Source organism: Polypterus senegalus, chromosome 18 (genome assembly GCF_016835505.1).
Source record: "Polypterus senegalus isolate Bchr_013 chromosome 18, ASM1683550v1, whole genome shotgun sequence".
NCBI classification, from domain to species: domain Eukaryota; kingdom Metazoa; phylum Chordata; class Cladistia; order Polypteriformes; family Polypteridae; genus Polypterus; species Polypterus senegalus.
In genome coordinates, this window is record NC_053171.1 from 32,199,148 (window position 1) to 32,217,236 (window position 18,089).

General features: G+C 42.5%; 1 protein-coding gene across 1 annotated transcript in view; it reads left to right on the plus strand.

The window, feature by feature from the left end:
- Positions 1–10,854, plus strand: part of sav1 (salvador family WW domain containing protein 1) — a 77,180-nt gene extending 66,326 nt beyond the window's left edge. Inside the window, exon 5 of the mRNA XM_039741087.1 lies at positions 8,253–10,854. Within this exon, the coding sequence (XP_039597021.1) occupies positions 8,253–8,466 (214 nt within the window). The 3' untranslated portion in view covers positions 8,467–10,854. The remainder of the gene's footprint in view (positions 1–8,252) is intronic.
- Positions 10,855–18,089: the final 7,235 nt, after the last annotated feature.

Genomic DNA, 18,089 nt, shown 5'->3' on the forward strand with positions numbered 1-18,089 from the left:
GGGATCACTCCAGCCTTTTCTGCGGCCACACCCTGAACAATAGGTGTCCTGCAATGGAGCAGAAGTTCTGGCCAGGCCCAGTGGTTTATAAATGAAGGAGTAGACATTTTGCCTTGGGCTTCTTGGGTGCCCTACAATTGGTGTCCATCAAGGTTGCCAGTTGGTGAGCTATAGCTCTTTGTTCACTGACCAAGGGTTAAATGGTACATCATGGAGATATCTTTGGATGTTTTTTTCCGGATGAGATCCAGAAACTGCATTTCAAAGAGAGCCCTTTAGCAGAATTTGAGTTAAGAGGGTCTGGCAGCTGCCCCTTAAGCAAAAGATATATGTGCCAAAACAAATCCTAATGGGTAATGCCAATGTGTTCTACACCACCCTGATGGTGGTTAGTTGCTGAATGCTCATCTCTTGGGTTCTGATCCTGCCATGATGATTTAACACTTACTAGTGAGGATAAGTGTCCACTGTGTTGGTGCCTCAGTTCATTATCAATCTTTGCAGTTTGGATGACCAGTATAGGCTTGGCACTGTTTAGAATGCAATATTTATGATCTGAACAAAAAAACTTCAACCCATACATGAGAGTTGGAGCGTCTGGTAACATGAAATTACCTTTCATTAAAAGCAAGTCATCAAAATAGTGTACAAGTCAAGGCGGCAGTGAATTGCATCACAGAGATTTTAGTAATTTGCCAGTTTTGCAGCCTTACTTGCGAAACATCAATGTGCGCAAAGTTCCACTTTATGATGACGCTGGGCTTTATACCCAGAAAATAAGGCTGCTCAAAAATGCTTTACTTACAGTTTACAGTTTTGGCCCAGCGCCGAAGATGCAGAAGGTGTTGAAAGTGGAGCCATTTGTCTTGTTGCTATTGAGAGGTGCGTCTGCTGCCTTTTCATCTCTAAATATTAAGTCAGACACAGAACCCCCCACGCTGTTCATGCCAGCAGGCTTGAATTCAAACACTGCTGCTTTGCCTAGAAGATATTTGTCTGTCTTGACTAATTAACTCAGGCGCCAACGTTTCACTGTTGAACTGGACTGCATGGTGGATTTTAAAAAAAGAGCATTGTTGTTACCTTGGGGCTAAAGCAAAGGTGACATGAAGAGTGCAGAGATGTCTCCCTCAATAGTTTATTATGATGCCAACCATTTCCCAGTTTTCATTTTCTTTTTCTTTTAGTTAGCCTTCATGGGATTAGACTGGTTTTGTTTTTGTTTTTTTGCTTTTCTGCATGTGTATGTGTGTATATTTTCATTTCTAGAAGTATATATGGTTTGGTTATTATTTATCAGTTGCTCTATGATCAGCTGTTTTGCAGGAAGCCCCTAACACTTGAGTGATGAGATGGCCGCTGAGCTGATGCTGTCAGCTCTGTGTGCCTCACAAATGCTCAGTGGGCAATGCAGTAGAAAGCACAACCGTTACTTGGGAAAAACTCTGCGCTTCTCGGGGCTGTCGCCACTTCTTCTTGCGTCCAGACTTGCTCATTTCCCCACAATCTTCAGTGCTATTAAGAAAAATGAGATGCATGCCCTTTTGGTGTTCATCTTTTCTGGGAACTTTGCAAAAGACAATGTAAACAGTTTTTGATCAACATTATGGATTATGTATTTTATTTTGATGAGACATTTGTTGAAGGCTGGTGCTGTGTTTTTCACTAAAAGAGTCTCAATCCTTTTTTCGACACTAGTCCACCACAGCGACTGTTGATGTTGAAAAGCCATTTCTCTTCATCAAAAATCATTTGGGTCCTTGAAAATGAATGATGCTCTATTCGGCCCACTATGGACAACCCCAAAGGGACTTTCTCAGTAACTGGATCCCTTCTTGTTTAAAAACATACCCTATCTTACATCTTCTCCTGTTCACAGCCATTTTACGTGCGTCACTCTAATTTTACCACTTTGTTTCATTCGTCCAAAGGACATTCTCCCAGAAGCATTCTGGCTCATCAGTGTGCAGTTTAACAAATTCCAGTCTGGCTTTTTGGTGTTTTTCTTTCAATAGTGGAGTCCTCCTGGGTCATCTTCCATTGAGCCCACTGTTTCTGTAAAAGTGACGAGTGATGCAATCAGACTCTGATGGACCTTGACCTTGGAGTTCAGCTTGTATCTCTTTGGAAGTTGTTCACGACTTCCGTCTGCCTTTCTCACTATCTTTCTGCATATTCTGGGGCTGATTTTTCCTCTTGCAGCTGCGTTCAGGGAGGTTGGCTACAGTTCCATGAACCTTAAACTTCTTATAAGTAACATCAGCTGTTGTCACGGGAAGGAACATCAAGTGTCCAGGGGCTGTACTGTCTGCTCAGAATCCGCCAATTGCTGCACAACTGATAGGGCGACTTTTCACAGTACAGATGGACAATGAGCCAAAATTCTGTAAGAGCAAGCCAAGTGCTTTTCAGCTCCAAGTAGTGGAAGATTCTTCATTGGCCAAGTCAATCAACAGACCTCAACCCAGTGGGACCTGCAGCTCACATGGTGAAGACAAAACTGAAGGCAGAAAGTGCAACAAACAAGCAGCACCTGAAGACCACTGCAGTAAAGTCCTGGCCAAGTATCACGGGGTGGAAACACAGCACTTGGAGAAGGATTTGTAACCAAATCTTGAAAATGATTGTTATATTTATGATTATATTAGATTCTCCAAATACTTTTGAACACCTGAAAATAGGGGGACCATGTATAAAATTGTCTCTTTTCTAAAAAGCTCATACAATAAATTTGTTAATCCCCTTGAATTAAAGCTGAAAGTCTACACTTCAATCACATGATTGTTTTGTTTCATATTCATTGTGGTGGCGTACAAAGCCAAAATGAGAATTGTGTCACTGTCCAAATACTTATGGACCTGACTGTATTTAAGTCCATTTTATGATAAGCAAATCTAATTTTAGAATTTCATGCCAATAAGATTTGTACCGATTTTTAAATGAACTTTGAGAAAATCACCTTTGAATCCTTGTAACCACATTACTGAATAGCCTGTAGTGTGCAGGGTGGCAGCAATCTGTGAAACAACACAGCTACACTGTGCCCCAAGCTAAAGCGCCCGCCCGCTGCGATGGTGTTGTGTTTTGTAATGATGATGGGAACGTTTAAGACATCACACAGCCCTGGCATCCTGGTATACAGTATGTATGTGGGACCATTGCTTTTCATTTAATCACTTCTTAAATGAGCTGGAAGGGTACCAACAAATTTGTCCACCTCTTTAGTTGGTTTATACTTCACAAAATAATTTGAGTTTACTTTTTTTTTTTTATAAAAAAATCTAACATTGTTGGCAAAAACAACCAGTATAGACACCCTTAACTGTATTTGGTATAAAAGCCATGCAACCTCAGGTTAGTTTTTCCAAGAGTTTACTTGAAAATTGACGTGAGGGTAGGGTAGGGTTGGGTGGCTTTAGACATTAAAGGCAAAGTTTTCTACTTTGTAATTAAATTATAATTGCAAACGTGATGTTGTGAAAGGTTTTGCTGCCATTCAGTAGTAATGGATATCAGTCTGCAGACTTAATGTTTAAATTTTTAGAAAGGAAATCCACAAACTCATTATTCCTGATGTTTAGTAGAATTGTGCCAGACTGTTCAGTTGTATTTCTTGTCAAATTTGCTACTGCTGGAAATAAAACCAGAGTGTGCTTTGTATTTTCCTTTGTTAGCCTTACCAGACTCTGTAGTGGATTTCATGTACTGTTTAAGGCTCTCAGTCCATGCAGCCTGGTAAATTTACTGTTTTGTTTTCCTCCATGATTTTTGCTATTTTTGATTTAATATTACATGTACAGTGGAACCTCATTTTGCGAGCATAATTCATTCCGGAAACGTGCTCGCAATCCAAAGCACTCAAATATCAAAGTGAATTTCCCCATAAAAATAATGGAAACTCAGATTTGTTCCACAACCCAAAACTATTCATATAAAAATGATTAATACAAAAAATAAAGTAAAAATACATAAAACAAATTAACCTGCACTTTACCTTTAAAAAGAATCATGGCTGGTGTGAGTGAGTTTCTAAACTCCTGTGGGATTCCACCCAACGGGACGACACGTGGAAGAGTGTCCCAAAGCAATCGCAGTCTCCCAGCGCTGTAGCAGTTCGCCGTATAAGTGCATCCAAAAAGATCGCAGACATGCTATAAGCGCCTGCCGTCGATGGGTGATACAAGGAACATTATAAAGATCCTGCTACAATAAATAACAGCGCTGTTGCTGTTTCAAGCTGAAGGCGGCTGGTGTTGTTAAAGTACTGAGACTCAGCTTCGTGTTTTGGGGCGCAAGATGGGGACTCGCACTTCACAGCACACACACACACACACTCACAATGCTGTAGTAAACAGTATACGCTCGTATGGATGTTGACTATATGAGTGAGGCACGCAGACTCAGACAGAGAATAGGAGACGATTGCAAGAGAGAGACAGACAGAGAGAAGAACCATCAGCTCAGTTGTGATCACATGACGCTCTGCAGACAAAGTGTATCCATACTACTCGTATTGCAAGACATCACTTGTTTATCAAGTCAAAATTTATTAAAAATTTTTGCTTGTCTTGCAAAGCACTCGTAAACCAAGTTACTCGCAAACCGAGGTTCCACTGTATTACCATTAAGGCACAATGAACCCCTTTTCACTTTAATTGCCTTTATTATGAGATGGCTTTAGAGTCGTTTTCACCATCGCGCAGTACATTTACTGTGTTGGATTTGTATTCATTTCCTTGATGATAATTTAATTTTGTTTAATTTACTGTCATTTATATAATATAGTGAAATGAAAAGTACATGTTTCTAATACCTCCGGTACGGAAACATCAAAATCTGTTTGGCAAACTACATGGTACAATGACATCTATAGATAGACTGATAGTGTTGTACTTCTGCACTGAGGGAGATTTAGCTTACACCCCCTCGAATACACACAAGAATTACAACAAAAAGAAGACAAATACTGACTTGGAGAAAGACAAAAGAACAGTCTCTGACCCAATGAGGCATTATGGAGACAAGTTGCTGTTGGTTTAAAGGCTGGAAGTCCTCAGTGTTTCAGGGATAGGATGTGCAGCATTGTTCATAATTTCACTCAGTTTTGTTTTAATTCCCTCCTTCACTATGACCTCCAGGGGGTCCGGAGTGCATATTCTATATGAGCCTGTCCTCTATATGTGTGGGCCTCTCTTGAAGTGATGTTACCAGTCCAGCACACCAATAACACTGGCCATCAAAGAGTTCTAGAAGATGTCAGTACCCACATTAAAGGAACACAGACTCCTAAGGACAAAGAGCCTCCTCTGCCCCTCTTTATAAAGTTAAACTCCGATACATCGGGTGACAAGCAACGTGTCCCATTAAGAGGAAATGATGGCACCCAGACAGTTTATGTACCTGCACCACAGAGTGGCCAGTAGTGTTACATTGGTGCTGCATAAGAAATGAAGTCTCGCTGTTCTCCACTATGCACTTGCCATACCAGGCTGTGAGGTACAGTGGTCCTTGAAAGTTTGTGAACCCTTTAGAATTTTCTATATTTCTGCATAAATATGACCTAAAACATCATCGGATTTTAACTCAAGCCCTAGAAGTAGATAAAGAGAAACCAGTTAAACAAATGAAACAAAAATATTATACTTGGTCATTTATTTATTGAGGAAAATGATTGAATATTACATATTTGTGAGTGGCAAAAGTATGTGAACCTCTAGGATTACCAGTTAGTCTGAAAGTGAAATTCGAGTCAGGTGTTCACAATCAATGGGACGACAATCAGGTGTGAGTGAGCACCCTGTGTTATTTAAAGAACAGGATCTATCAAAGTCTGCTCTTCACAACACATGTTTGTGGAAGTGCATCATGGCACGAACAAAGGAGATTTCTGAGGACCTCAGAAAAAGAGTTGTTGATGCTCATCAGGCTGGAAAAGGTTACAAAACCATCTGTAAAGAGTTTGGACTTCACTAATCCACAGTCAGACAGATTGTGTACAAATGGAGGAAATTCAGGACCATTGTTACCCTCCCCAGGAGTGGTCGACCAACAAAGATCACTCCAAGAGGAAGGCGTGTAATAGTCGGCGAGGTCACAAAGGACCCCAGGGTAACTTTTATGCAACTGAAGGCCTCTCTCACATTGGCTAATGTTCATGTTCATGAGTCCACCATCAGGAGAACACTGAACAACAATGGTGTGCATGGTAGGGTTGAAAGGAGAAAGCCACTGCTCTAAAAAAAAACATTGCTGCTCGTCTGCAGTTTGCTAAAGATCACGTGGACAAACCAGAAGGCTATTGGAAGAATGTTTTGTGGACGGATGAGACCAAAATAAAACTTTTTGGTTTAAATGAAAAGCGTTATGTTTGGAAAAAGGAAAACACTGCATTCCAGCATAAGAACCTTATCCCATCTGTGAAACATGGTGGTGGTAGTATCATGGTTTGGGCCTGTTTTGCTGCATCTGGGCCAGGACGGCTTGCCTTCATTGATGGAACAATGAATTCTGAATTATATCAGAATTGTAAAGGAAAATGTCAGGACATCTGTCCATGAACTGAATCTCAAGCGAAGGTGGGTCATGCAGCAAGACAACGACCCTAAGCACACAAGTCGTTTTTCCAAAGAATGGTTAAAGAAGAATAAAGTTCAGGTTTTGGAATGGCCAAGTCAAAGTCCTGACCTTAATCCAATCGAAATGTTGTGGAAGGACCTGAAGCAAGCAGTTAATGTGAGGAAACCCACCAACATCCCAGAGTTGAAGCTGTTCTGTACGGATGAATGGGCTAAAATTCCTCCAATCCGGTGTGCAGGAATAATCAAAAGTTACCGGAAACGCAAAGGGGGGTCACACCAGATACTGAAAGCAAAGGTTCACATACTTTTGCCACTCACAAATATGTAATATTCGATCATTTTCCTCAATAAATAAATAACCAAGTATAATATTTTTGTCTCATTTGTTTAACTGGCTTCTCTTTATCTACGTTTAGGACTTGAGTGAAAATCTGATGATGTTTTAGGTCATATTTATTTTTTTTTTTCATAATCCTGATAAATCTGCTTTTGCTTGCCTACAGTTTATGCAGCTTATGATATACATAATTTAACACTGGCCCGCCACGTAACTGTTTTGGTTAAAACTTCTGCTGCCATTTTGTGTGATTTCAAATTAATTTAGTTTCTCTAAATTGAACATGCATTGTGTGGCCGTTGATTTATTTCTGGCAATCTGGATTAATAGTCCCATAGTATAATTTAAAATGTATTCCTACTGCCTTCCAACTCGGTAAGTGTGCTTTTGCTCTGGTCTGTGTGTGGATCCCAATGCCCGTGTGAAGTGATGGAGACAAAGTCCTGTAAAAATGGCATCGTCCTTCAAATGAGATGTAAAACCGAGGTGCTGACTCTGTGGTCATTAAAGATCTCTGGGCATCTTTCACAAATAGTAGGGTGCATCCGAATGTCCTGGCTAAACTGTCTATCAGGGCCCTGTTCATGTTGATCCCCTAATCACCCTCATCTCTCTCACCCCTTCACCACCTAACAGCTAATGTGTGGTGAGCATATTGGCACAGTAATGGCTGCCATCATATCATTCAGGTGGGTGCTACACATTGGTGGTTCCCCTGTGTCTATGTAAAGCTCCTTGAGTTGTAAGAAAAGAGCTATATAAATGGGATTCTTTTATTATTATTATTATCAATCCATCCATTTTCCAACCCGCTGAATCCAAACACGGGGTCACAGGGGTCTGCTGGAGCCAATCCCAGCCAACACAGGGCACAAGGCAGGAATCCAATCCCGGGCAGGGGGCCAAGCCACCGCAGGACACACACAAACACACCAAGCACACATTCGGGCCAATTTAGAATCGCCAATCCACCTAACCTGCATGTCTTTGGACTGTGGGAGGAAAACCTCGCAGACACGGGGAGAACATGCAAACTCCACGTAGGGAGGACTCGGGAAGTGAACCCCAGCTCTCCTAACTGCGAGGCAGCAGCGCTACCCACTGCGCCACCGTGCTGCCCATTATTGTTATTATTAAGTGTTACTCTCAAGAAAAGAAAATCCCTTGCATTTGCAGTGAGACAAGTCAGTCTGGAAGCCTTGAATAAAGAGAAGCTAACTTGCTTGTTTCTGCTGCTTTTCCCAGCACTTTGCTAACCGCCATGCTAAACCACTGTTGACTTCTCTATGCAACTGTCACTTATACATGTCATCCATTTGGCTGCTTTTCTGTTTTAGGTACGACCACATCCTGAAGTGGGAATTGTTCCAGCTGGTGGATTTGGACACGTATCAAGGAATGCTGAAGCTGCTCTTCATGAAAGAACTTGAGCGCATTGTTAAATCCTATGAGGCCTACCGTCAGGCCTTGCTTACTGAACTGGAGACCCGCAAGAAAAGGCAGCAGTGGTATGCACAGCAACACAGCAAGAACTTTACTGGAAACCTTTAAAGAGAGACACTTGTGTGTCCCACCTCAGGCTGTCTGCTGCCTTGGCCTTTGTTCACTGCCATCTTAATTTTTGGGTGCAAGAAACTCTTGTGCAGCGTGAAAGGTTTGTTATGCCCATTTGCCACACTAGCTACCTAAACTTATTTTTTTTTTAAGTTTGAAGCTGGCTGTTGGAATGTCTGAGCTGATCCTGTTGATTCATCTTGAATCCCGTTTTTCTCTGCATGGCCAGAGACGCGATCCCCAACAAAAAGCCCCGAGTGTAAAGACGGTTGTGCCATTTCATTGGGGTGCATGACGAGAATCCTGTTTTTTACTGTATATACTTTTTAACTTGGTGTGGGGTCAGGAAGCAAAGGGCGCTATAATTTAATAGCTTTTCATATGTTGGAGGTTCTTTTAAGCAGCCTTTTGTTTCTGTCCAGGCTTTGTTGGTGGCCTTTATTTGAATATAATTGGGTCTTGCCTGAGGTCTCCCAGAATGGCACTCCGAATGATGAAGACTGTTGAGCCATTCTGCTTATGTACAGTGTAATCTATCAAATGTTTTATTTTCCTTGTACATATTCTATATTTTTTATGGAAAATATGTGCTTTTAACTTTGTCTTGCCTATTTTGTATCATTTTCATCAATTTGCTGCATTGCAGAGGGCGCAGTGAGTGTTTGGCATTAGCTATGAATTTGCTTACTCTTTTCTGTTCATATACTTTCAGTGAAGACGCCAATATACAGTAACTGGCCTAAGATCGCGTCCAGCAGTGAACAGAAGCTCCGAGTTTATCAGATTAGAAGGAGATTTGTTTACCAGCAGTTCAGTCCTTAACATAATGTGCTGCCAAGGAATTGGGAATATTTTTCTTCTTTCCTTGCCTGTCTCCCTTGTTATATTATGCCTTTCTAAAAATGTAGAAGTTCTGTGGTAATCATGAGAAATGTTCAAATCAGCCCATTTAACAGCTACCAACCATGGTGGGATAACTCCTGGCATGCTGGGCTCTTTAATTCAGTCTTGCATTACTGTCAGTGGGTCATAATCTTGACTAATGCTGCTAACTAATACAAGCATTACAGAGGGAGTCTGCGTTCATTTTACATCACAGATAGCTAAACACAGAACTCCTCTGTTTGATTTTTGCCTTCCTGTCACAGTTGGAAGTACTGAAGCGCGTGACTGAGTTCATTTGTACAAGTGCTACAGCGTCTGATGACATTTGGAACTGCAGGGACTTGGAGTTCATTGTGCGTGGTGATAATAAGCACTCCAGGTACACGGGTCCGACATCGCACTGTAGACCACTCTAGTCAGAGCTGATGTACTATCTAAATGTGACAAGTCTGCACTAAATGCTGTGTTTAATGAGGAAATAATACCAAAGAGGGAACAAGAATATTACTGTTCAATTCTGCATGAGACGTTAGTTGAATTGGTCCATAATTTCAATTTCGCGTGGTTGCTTATTGACTAAACATTCATCTCTCCATCTTCCAAGCTTGCTTCATCAAATTATGACATTACAATGAAATTTGACTGTTCAGTCTTACTACCCACTTAAGCTTTAACCTTTGCTTTTCATTATTCAGTATAACTCTTAAGTCTCTGTTGTGTACATTGTTGAAGATTACTGTTTTGTGCCCTACAGGCTGTCATATTTTGCTTGCTTGACTTGCCAGATAACCCAAGTTGAGCCCTTTGGCCTGTTTTGTATAAAAAGCATTTAATCGTTTTCTACTTTAATAATCAGCTGAACACCTCAACTGTTTTCTCTCGAGTCCTGCATTTCGTATACCTTGCAATAGTCTGAGAAGATAATAATGCAAGGTGGTTTATTAAAAAAAGGTCCCTTTGTTTGGAATGTCTTACACATCTAAGGACTCGCTTCAAACCCAACCTGTCCATTCCTGACCGTTCTGTTAGCAACGCCTAAGTGTTGTTAGAAACTGCATTCTGCAAGTCCCTTTGTACCGTTGTCGTCTGTCTCTGTAAATCTGTCCTGAAAGTGCTGCATAGACGAGCTTCTTAATCTGGTTCAGTAGTAAGTTATAGGACATCAGGAATGTAGCAGCTTTTAAATTACAGTCAGAATTGTTCTTAACCAAAGTCAAAGACCCGGAGGAAGTATTTGCACTGTGTCAAAGCCAGACACGCATCTCAGCAGGGTATCTTGTCTCAAGAGATGTTCTGTGTAATCATTTCAATGCTGCATTTTCTTACATCACTGGTTTCTTTTAACTGTCGAATAAAATTATGCAGCTTAAAGAGGAAAGTGTAAAATGGGAATTAATTCATTTGTTTTCCCTAGTGCAATATCCTTCTGTATGTTTTAAATAAATAATGGTGTATTCATTACTGTGACTGTTTTGTACATTAAACTGTATCAAAAGCTGACCATGAAACTGAATTTTACCAGAAATTGGGGGTTGTACTTATTTTTAGGTGCATTTGCATATAATCCATAAAGCGCCTATTGTGATAGGCCATGTCTGTCTGTCTGTCCACCCGCGTGAAACAACTCGGCCCTCCCTGGGACCCATTTTATTGAAAAGTGTCGAGACATTTACTTTTCGTTCAGATTTATCAAACTGATTCTGCTGTTAAAATTTCAAAATCCCTCATTGAAAAGGCGATTTTTTTTTTTTTTTTACAAACTTATCTTTAAATGAAGAAATGTTCTGTGTGACTTCAGCTATGAATTTGTTTACTGTATCAATTTTATCTTGATAGCAGTTACACCAACTTGTAGATTTTGTGTATTTTGCTGTTTTTTACCCCTGATAGCTGCCAACAGACCCCCAATATAAAAGTTAATAAAATATCAGTAGACTGTTGCTGTCACCGGCGGCCTGAGAACAAACACCTCAGTCATCCTGAGAATTAACTTATAAAAGGTAAGTTAAATGATCCTCCTAAGTGTAAAAGAATAAAATGCAAGCAAGGAAGGCAAAACACTCTGTCTGTCTGTCCGTCTATCTGATCCTGTCGCATGTAAACTGCTATGCACACATTAAATGAACATTTACTCAGCATTACCACCCTTGGCAGATTGATTCACTATTTCACTGACACATTAATTTAGCAGAGTGACGAGATGTCAGTCCCGATTTTAGGCTATGTGTCCCAATAAATAAGCAAAAACTATCAAACACATCTAATAAAGTTTTTCAGTGCCACAAATGCCGTGACATTTCGTTCCCAACAGCACACACACGCGCACACACACACGATACTTCAAGGAGGAACCCCGCTTGATTAGAAACTCGTGTTAAATCTGAGGAGCATCGCGAGGAGGACCAAGAAGCAGACACAAGCAAACCGTATCCTGCCATTTATCTGTTTCCCCCTCCAGCGCTGTGTGCCGTCCTGTGTTTACTTGTGAAAGCGTTTGTCCTGATCTCTCTCTGGTAACGATGAGAGGCATTAAACAAATACAGTTTTATGTGTCGCCATACATGCTGCACAAGTGTCCACGTCCGGTCACCCTATGATTTACCACCGGGGTTCACCTGATATCCATAATGGTCCCTTCTGAAACTCACTGTCCCCCGAGGTACCCCCATGTTGTGCACCGACATGCTGTGATGGCGGCAGCTACACCACATTAGCCAAACATTGGGCAAAGCCAAAATCTTCCTCTGTGGGGGGAGTATTTCGCCCGAAGATCTGAGAAAATGGTTGATTGTTTATGTTTATAAAAAAACTGATGGTGTTCCACGGCAGCACCAGTTCAACGCATCAACACCTGAAAGAGAAGCACGCTGGACGTGTCGCACAGAACAAGACAACAGTACGGTCAGTAACCCACTTACACTTGCTCAGCTGTTCAACCGTCGTTCCTTTAGTGTTGTGAGGCCGATTAACTTGAGAAGTTCATACAAGTAGTGATTAGCGCTGGGAGGAAATGGTCTGTTAAACGCATTTGCCACCATCATCACTCGCCAGTGCCCTGAAGTAAAGCGCTGCTGCAGTACACTAATACAGTTGCTACGTGTATTTTAGTCAGAGTTGCATTCTTCACTCTTTTCCAGATATTAATGCCAGGGATGGCAACTTGTAACTCTCTTTAACTGTCATCTGGTGGATCTACAAGGACACCACCTATTGGCAGTCAAAACCAGGGCTGTGGAGTCGGTAGATAAATGCTCCGACTCCTCAGTTTCTAAATCTTCCGACTCATTGCAAGAGCTCGTGCTATGGCGCTACGAACCGCTCGCTAAAAACACTTATTTTTTTTTTAATGAGTTTTAAGCACGGAAAAAAATGAACATTTGAAAAATCTGTAATTTAATAAACCACCAAGAAAAGTAACAATGCACACTACAAACCGATCGCTGTACACAGAAGCGAAAACGAAATCAAGCCTTTTCTACCTTATGCGTCCAGCCTTCTCTCCCTTGCTCACTCGCTTGCACTCTCTTTCATGAGCCTGGAGCGCTTGTGCGTGTGCGTCTCTCTTTCTCTCTCTCTCTCTCTCTCTCGCATGTGTGTGTGTGTGTGGGCCTCTCACGCACCTGTGTGTGTGTGTCTCGCACGCTCTCCCTCTCTTGCTCGCTGCACAGGGAGAGGCTGAACATGTACAAACCGAAAGGGAAACTGGCTTGTTTGTATACCGAGTGTGTGGTCGTGAACCGAGGCAAAAGTTTGACAAACGTTTTGGTCGTAAACTGATTTGTACGTGTACCGAGACGTTCGTGAACCGAGGTTCCACTGCACATTCTATTGGCTATAAATGAATTATGCGTTGTATTCTGTTTTTGTTTTATATTTCTCTCATCTCGTTTGAACTGGAGACCACTTGCCCACAACTGCCCATTAAATAGCCTTTGAGTCAATTGTCCAATTACTTTTGAGCCCCTGAAATGAAGGGATTGTGTTTTAAAAAAAAAAAAAAAAAATGCTTTAGTTGCCTCACATTTTTATTCAATCTTTTTGTTCAACCCACTGAATTAAAGCTGAAAGTCTGCACTTCAACTGCATCTGAGTTGTTTCATTTAAAATTCATTGTGGTAATGTACAGAACCAAAATTAGAAAAAAGATGTCTCTGTCCAAATATTTATGGACCTAACTGTTTGTGGATGAAATCTGAGTGCCTGCGCCTGCCTTTGTGAGAAACACAGACTTGTGGGGAGACAGTTGGCTGCTTGTGGTCTTCAGGCTGTGTGCGAGTTCCACAGCGTTTGCCTATTTAATCCGCCTTCGCCTTTTATTCATGAAGTCTGGGAATTGACAGTTTGTCAGGAATTTGAGCAGCCCTGAGAGCAGGTGGCGAGGATTTAAACTGAGGAAGGCAGCCGCGTCACACGCGCCATCACCGCATTTGACGGTTCTCGTGAACACCTAAAGATCGGTGGACCACCCAGTGGATGTTTGACCAGTCAGTCCACACTTTTTCCCTTTGGGTTTAACTGTGGATCTGTGGAACACAGCAGGCAGGCAGATGTCATGAATGCAGCAGATTTGAACTCTGAGCCCACCCCTCTCGTCCTTCGTGTTTTACGTCTTCATCAGGGTGATTGGCTAATGCGCCACTTTTCAAACCTCCTGTTGACCTTTCTTTTTATTTTGCTCTAAGTGATCTTGATGTCTGTAACTCCTGTTAACTGTTGTGTGTCGTGTAGAAAGGTGGCCTGTCGGTTTCTCTTTAATTCCTGCCTGATGTTCCTTCCGTGGTATTTCAGTGCTGATTATGTTGCTGCATCCGTTTGGTGTGCTGCCACCCATATTGCTGTGTTGTATTTCCACTGCTTTCTCTGGAGTTTTGTGAGCATTGGTCATGGGAAATTGTGTCATATGACTTTAAAGAGGTCACCCCAACACTTCACTCTGCTGTGGGCCAACGACTGCGGTGTCTCTCCCTCGCTAGCTGGCCAGCCGGCGCGTCTTGCCTCCCCACCCGATTCTGTCCTTATGGCTCCCTGTTCTTTCCTCCGTTTTCCCCCCTTCCGTCCCATGCAGGCTCCTCTTATGGTGGCTCTCCTAAAGGACCACCTGACTGCCAACTGCACTTGCCCACACTTCATCATCCCTTGTGATTCAGTGGCCACGATTACTTATTTTAAATGCTCCCAAAGCCACAGATCAAGTGGACACATTTATTTATTTATTTTGCCCGACATTCAACTTTTATTTTGTGTGTTGTTTTGCACTTGAACGACAATTCACAAGGCACAGAGACCAAACGTTAAAGAGATGTTCTTGTCCGTCTAAAAACAACTAATCACAGATCCTCCAAGGATGATTTTATTCATGTTACAGTATGAAGGATCACAATGCAAGACCTCAGAAGACTAGCCAAGTCGAAACTAAAACCACAGGATTACACTTGACACTCAGAACTCCTACATGCACGTGTCATGGCTGCCACACATTCCCAGCGCTCTTTTGTCGCATCCTCTGAGCACGTCGTCAGAAATTAATGAGATGCGTGTGCGAGTTGCAGTACCAGCAAAACTTTGGGTGTCTCGTGTGTTCAAGTTTTATGTGACATCAGCATCGTTGTTTACTATCAACAACTCCATAGTAACAGACATGGCTGTCAGAACAGCTGCCATCAAATCACAGCTCTTTGAAAGTGGATGTGGAGATGTGAGATGAAATGGAAGCAAATTCGAGACAGGTACGTCCATGCAAAGTGGAAAATGTCAGTGAAAGGAAGTGGGGATCCGGCCATTGCAACGTAACGCAGTGTGACGGCAGCCGCATTGCAGCTCCAGCAGGATCAGAGTGTTTGCTTTGATGTTTGATGAATGGCTTGATGTGGTGAAGCAAATCATCAGACTTCAGTGCTGACATGCGAATGTCTTCCTGGTGCTTTACTTCATCCATTTCTTGCATAGGCAATACAACAGTTGCATATTCCTCATCGTAATGACACAATACATTTAAAGGTCTCACATACCACCTTCTGTGTCACTGTTGTCACCTTTTGTTTTTTTCACCTACATAACAGCATCTTGCACTGCCATCTGGTGGAAGCTTCCAGATTTACTGTACATAAAGTATGTGTGCAAGTATAGTCAGTACACTGCGTGCACAGCAGTAGCATCCATGTCACGTAGAGTCAAGTATGTCCCACCCTTAAGACCCCATGAGGCCTCTGTGATGGCGCAGAAAGCCTGCTAAGCTACCAGGCGTATGAATAAAACCCCTTTGTGATGCGAAAAAGGCATCTGCGCCAGCTCTGAGATCACCGCATGCAGCGCTAGACTGAGTGTCACTACCACTTGGTACTCGTAGGAGCGAATCTCTTAACTGCATCAGATCACGTGCTATCACACAACATCCTTAAATTTTAAAATGGCCAGATTGCAAATCAGGGGGAGCCAACATCTATCCATCCCAGCAGGTCCAGTGCTTCTCAAACCATCACATACAAACCTCCTCCCATTGCCTGACCAATCTCGAGTTGCCAATAACCTTGATAGGACTTGCGTGAAGGTCCACACACAGTGTAGTTGGTCGCCGGCCATCTTGGTTTACATCTCACTGCAGTATGTTGGATGTGCAGAGGAACTGGTATGTGAACATACAAGGTTCACCCATTTTGTAGATGGCAAAATCCAGTAGCCCATCCATTTATTATCTTTAGGGTCAGTACTGTCACAAGTAACAAGAGTAGGGAGCAGGTTGAGGAGACCCTGGAGAGGTGGAGATCTGCTCTAGAGAGGAGAGGAATGAAGGTCAGTAGAAACAAGACAGAATACATGTGTGTAAATGAGAGTGAGGTCAGTGGAATGGTGAGGATGTAGGGAGTAGAGTTGGTGAAGGTGGATGAGTTTAAATACTTGGGTTCAACAGTACAGAGTAATGGAGATTGTGGAAGAGAGGTGAAAAAGAGAGTGCAGGCAGGGTGGAATGGGTGGAGAAGAGTGTCAGGAGTGATTTGTGACAGACGGGTATCGGCAAGAGTGAAAGGGAAGGTCTACAGGATGGTAGTGACACCAGCTATGTTGTTATGGGTTGGTGACGGTGGCACTGACCAGAAAGCAGGAGACAGAGCTGGAGGTGGCAGAGTTAAAGATGCTAAGATTTGCATTGGGTGTGACAAGGATGGACAGGATTAGAAATGAGGACATTAGAGGGTCAGCTCAAGTTGGACGGTTGGGAGACAAAGTCAGAGAGGCGAGATTGCATTGGTTTGGACATGTGCAGAAGAGAGATGCTGGGTATATTGGGAAAAGGATGCTAAGGATAGAGCTGCCGGAAAAGAGGAAGGCCTAAGTTAAGGTTTATGGATGTGGTGAGAGAAAACATGCAGGTGGTGGGTGTAACCGAGCAAGATGTAGAGGATAGGAAGATATGGAAGAAGATGATCCACTGTGGCGACCCCTAACGAGATCAGCCGAAAGAAGAAGACTGTCCCAAGTACAGAGTACAATGAAGTTTTTTGCATGTGCTAATTAACTTGCCCCACGTTGCTCCCTCTGGTACCATAATCAGTGAGTAGAACTTAACATCGGAATGTGCATCTTTCTTAACTTAATATGGGGACACAAGAAATAAAAAATAAAGCCTTACTATCAAAATAAAAAGGTAACAGTATGGAGTCAAGCATTGGCACTGAGCTGAAGGGATTAAGAGAAGTCACACATCTGTCTCTGTCCTCCTTGGTGGCTCATTTTTTCCAAACTGGTTTAATTCTTGAGCCAAGGGTTAAAAGAGAGAAGACACAAGATGGTGACCTTTTTAAGAGAGAAGAAAGTAGTTTGCCATTCTTGTGTCCACGATGATACTTTATCCATGTTTTCTAGTCCTTGTGGTCTGCATTTTAAAACAAGGCCATCCACGTTGGTCTCCAACAGAAAGATCTGTTGGCCTGTTTTCCCTCAGAAAGTCATTCCACCCAATCTACAATCCCAGGTCTCCTACAACTCCTGGTCCACATGGTGTGAGTCAGTGTGGCCGGTGACCATGGATGGACTCCAGTTCACGATTGGTTTGCGCTTTGTACCTGACATTTCTTCTCTCCCAAGTGATAGGAGTATGGTTGGTGCCATGAGCAGGTTTTTTGGAAGCAGACAGAAGTCTTGGAAGAACACAGACTGAAAGTGAACAGCCACTTCATCAGGCAAAGGGAAGAGACACACAACATCACCCTCCTGGAAATGAGTGGAACCAAAATCACCCCAACTCTCCACCTACCAGACATTGTCCTGTCATCTAAACCTGTCAGTTGGAAGTAATGGAGACAAGTCATTGATAGGAAAAAGAAGTACAAGGACATTGACAGAGGCAGTGGAAGACAACAATCTTCCCTGTAGAAGTCCACCACAGTTATCTTATTGGAACATCTGCCCAACAATTTCCAAATAGTGTCAGAATTACTGGTCTGAGGCAAAAGAAAGAGGTCAAGGAATTTGGAGAGGAGGGAGAGCAAGGAAGTTTCTGGCTTTAGTTTAGAAGAAACAATGCAAAATGGAGATAGTAAGGATCCTAGGGTCGGCTGTAGGAAGTGGGCCTATCCGAGATTTTCTGGTATCAAATGGGAGAAACGTCAGGTAAGGATGGCTGCCAGCTGATAATCCTGCAGCTGTTCTGTCGGCACTGGGAGAGGTGAGTCAGAGAGCAATGCCTAGAAGGCAGTGAACACCTGTGCTTCCACCTGTGGCCCCATACTGTTTAGAAA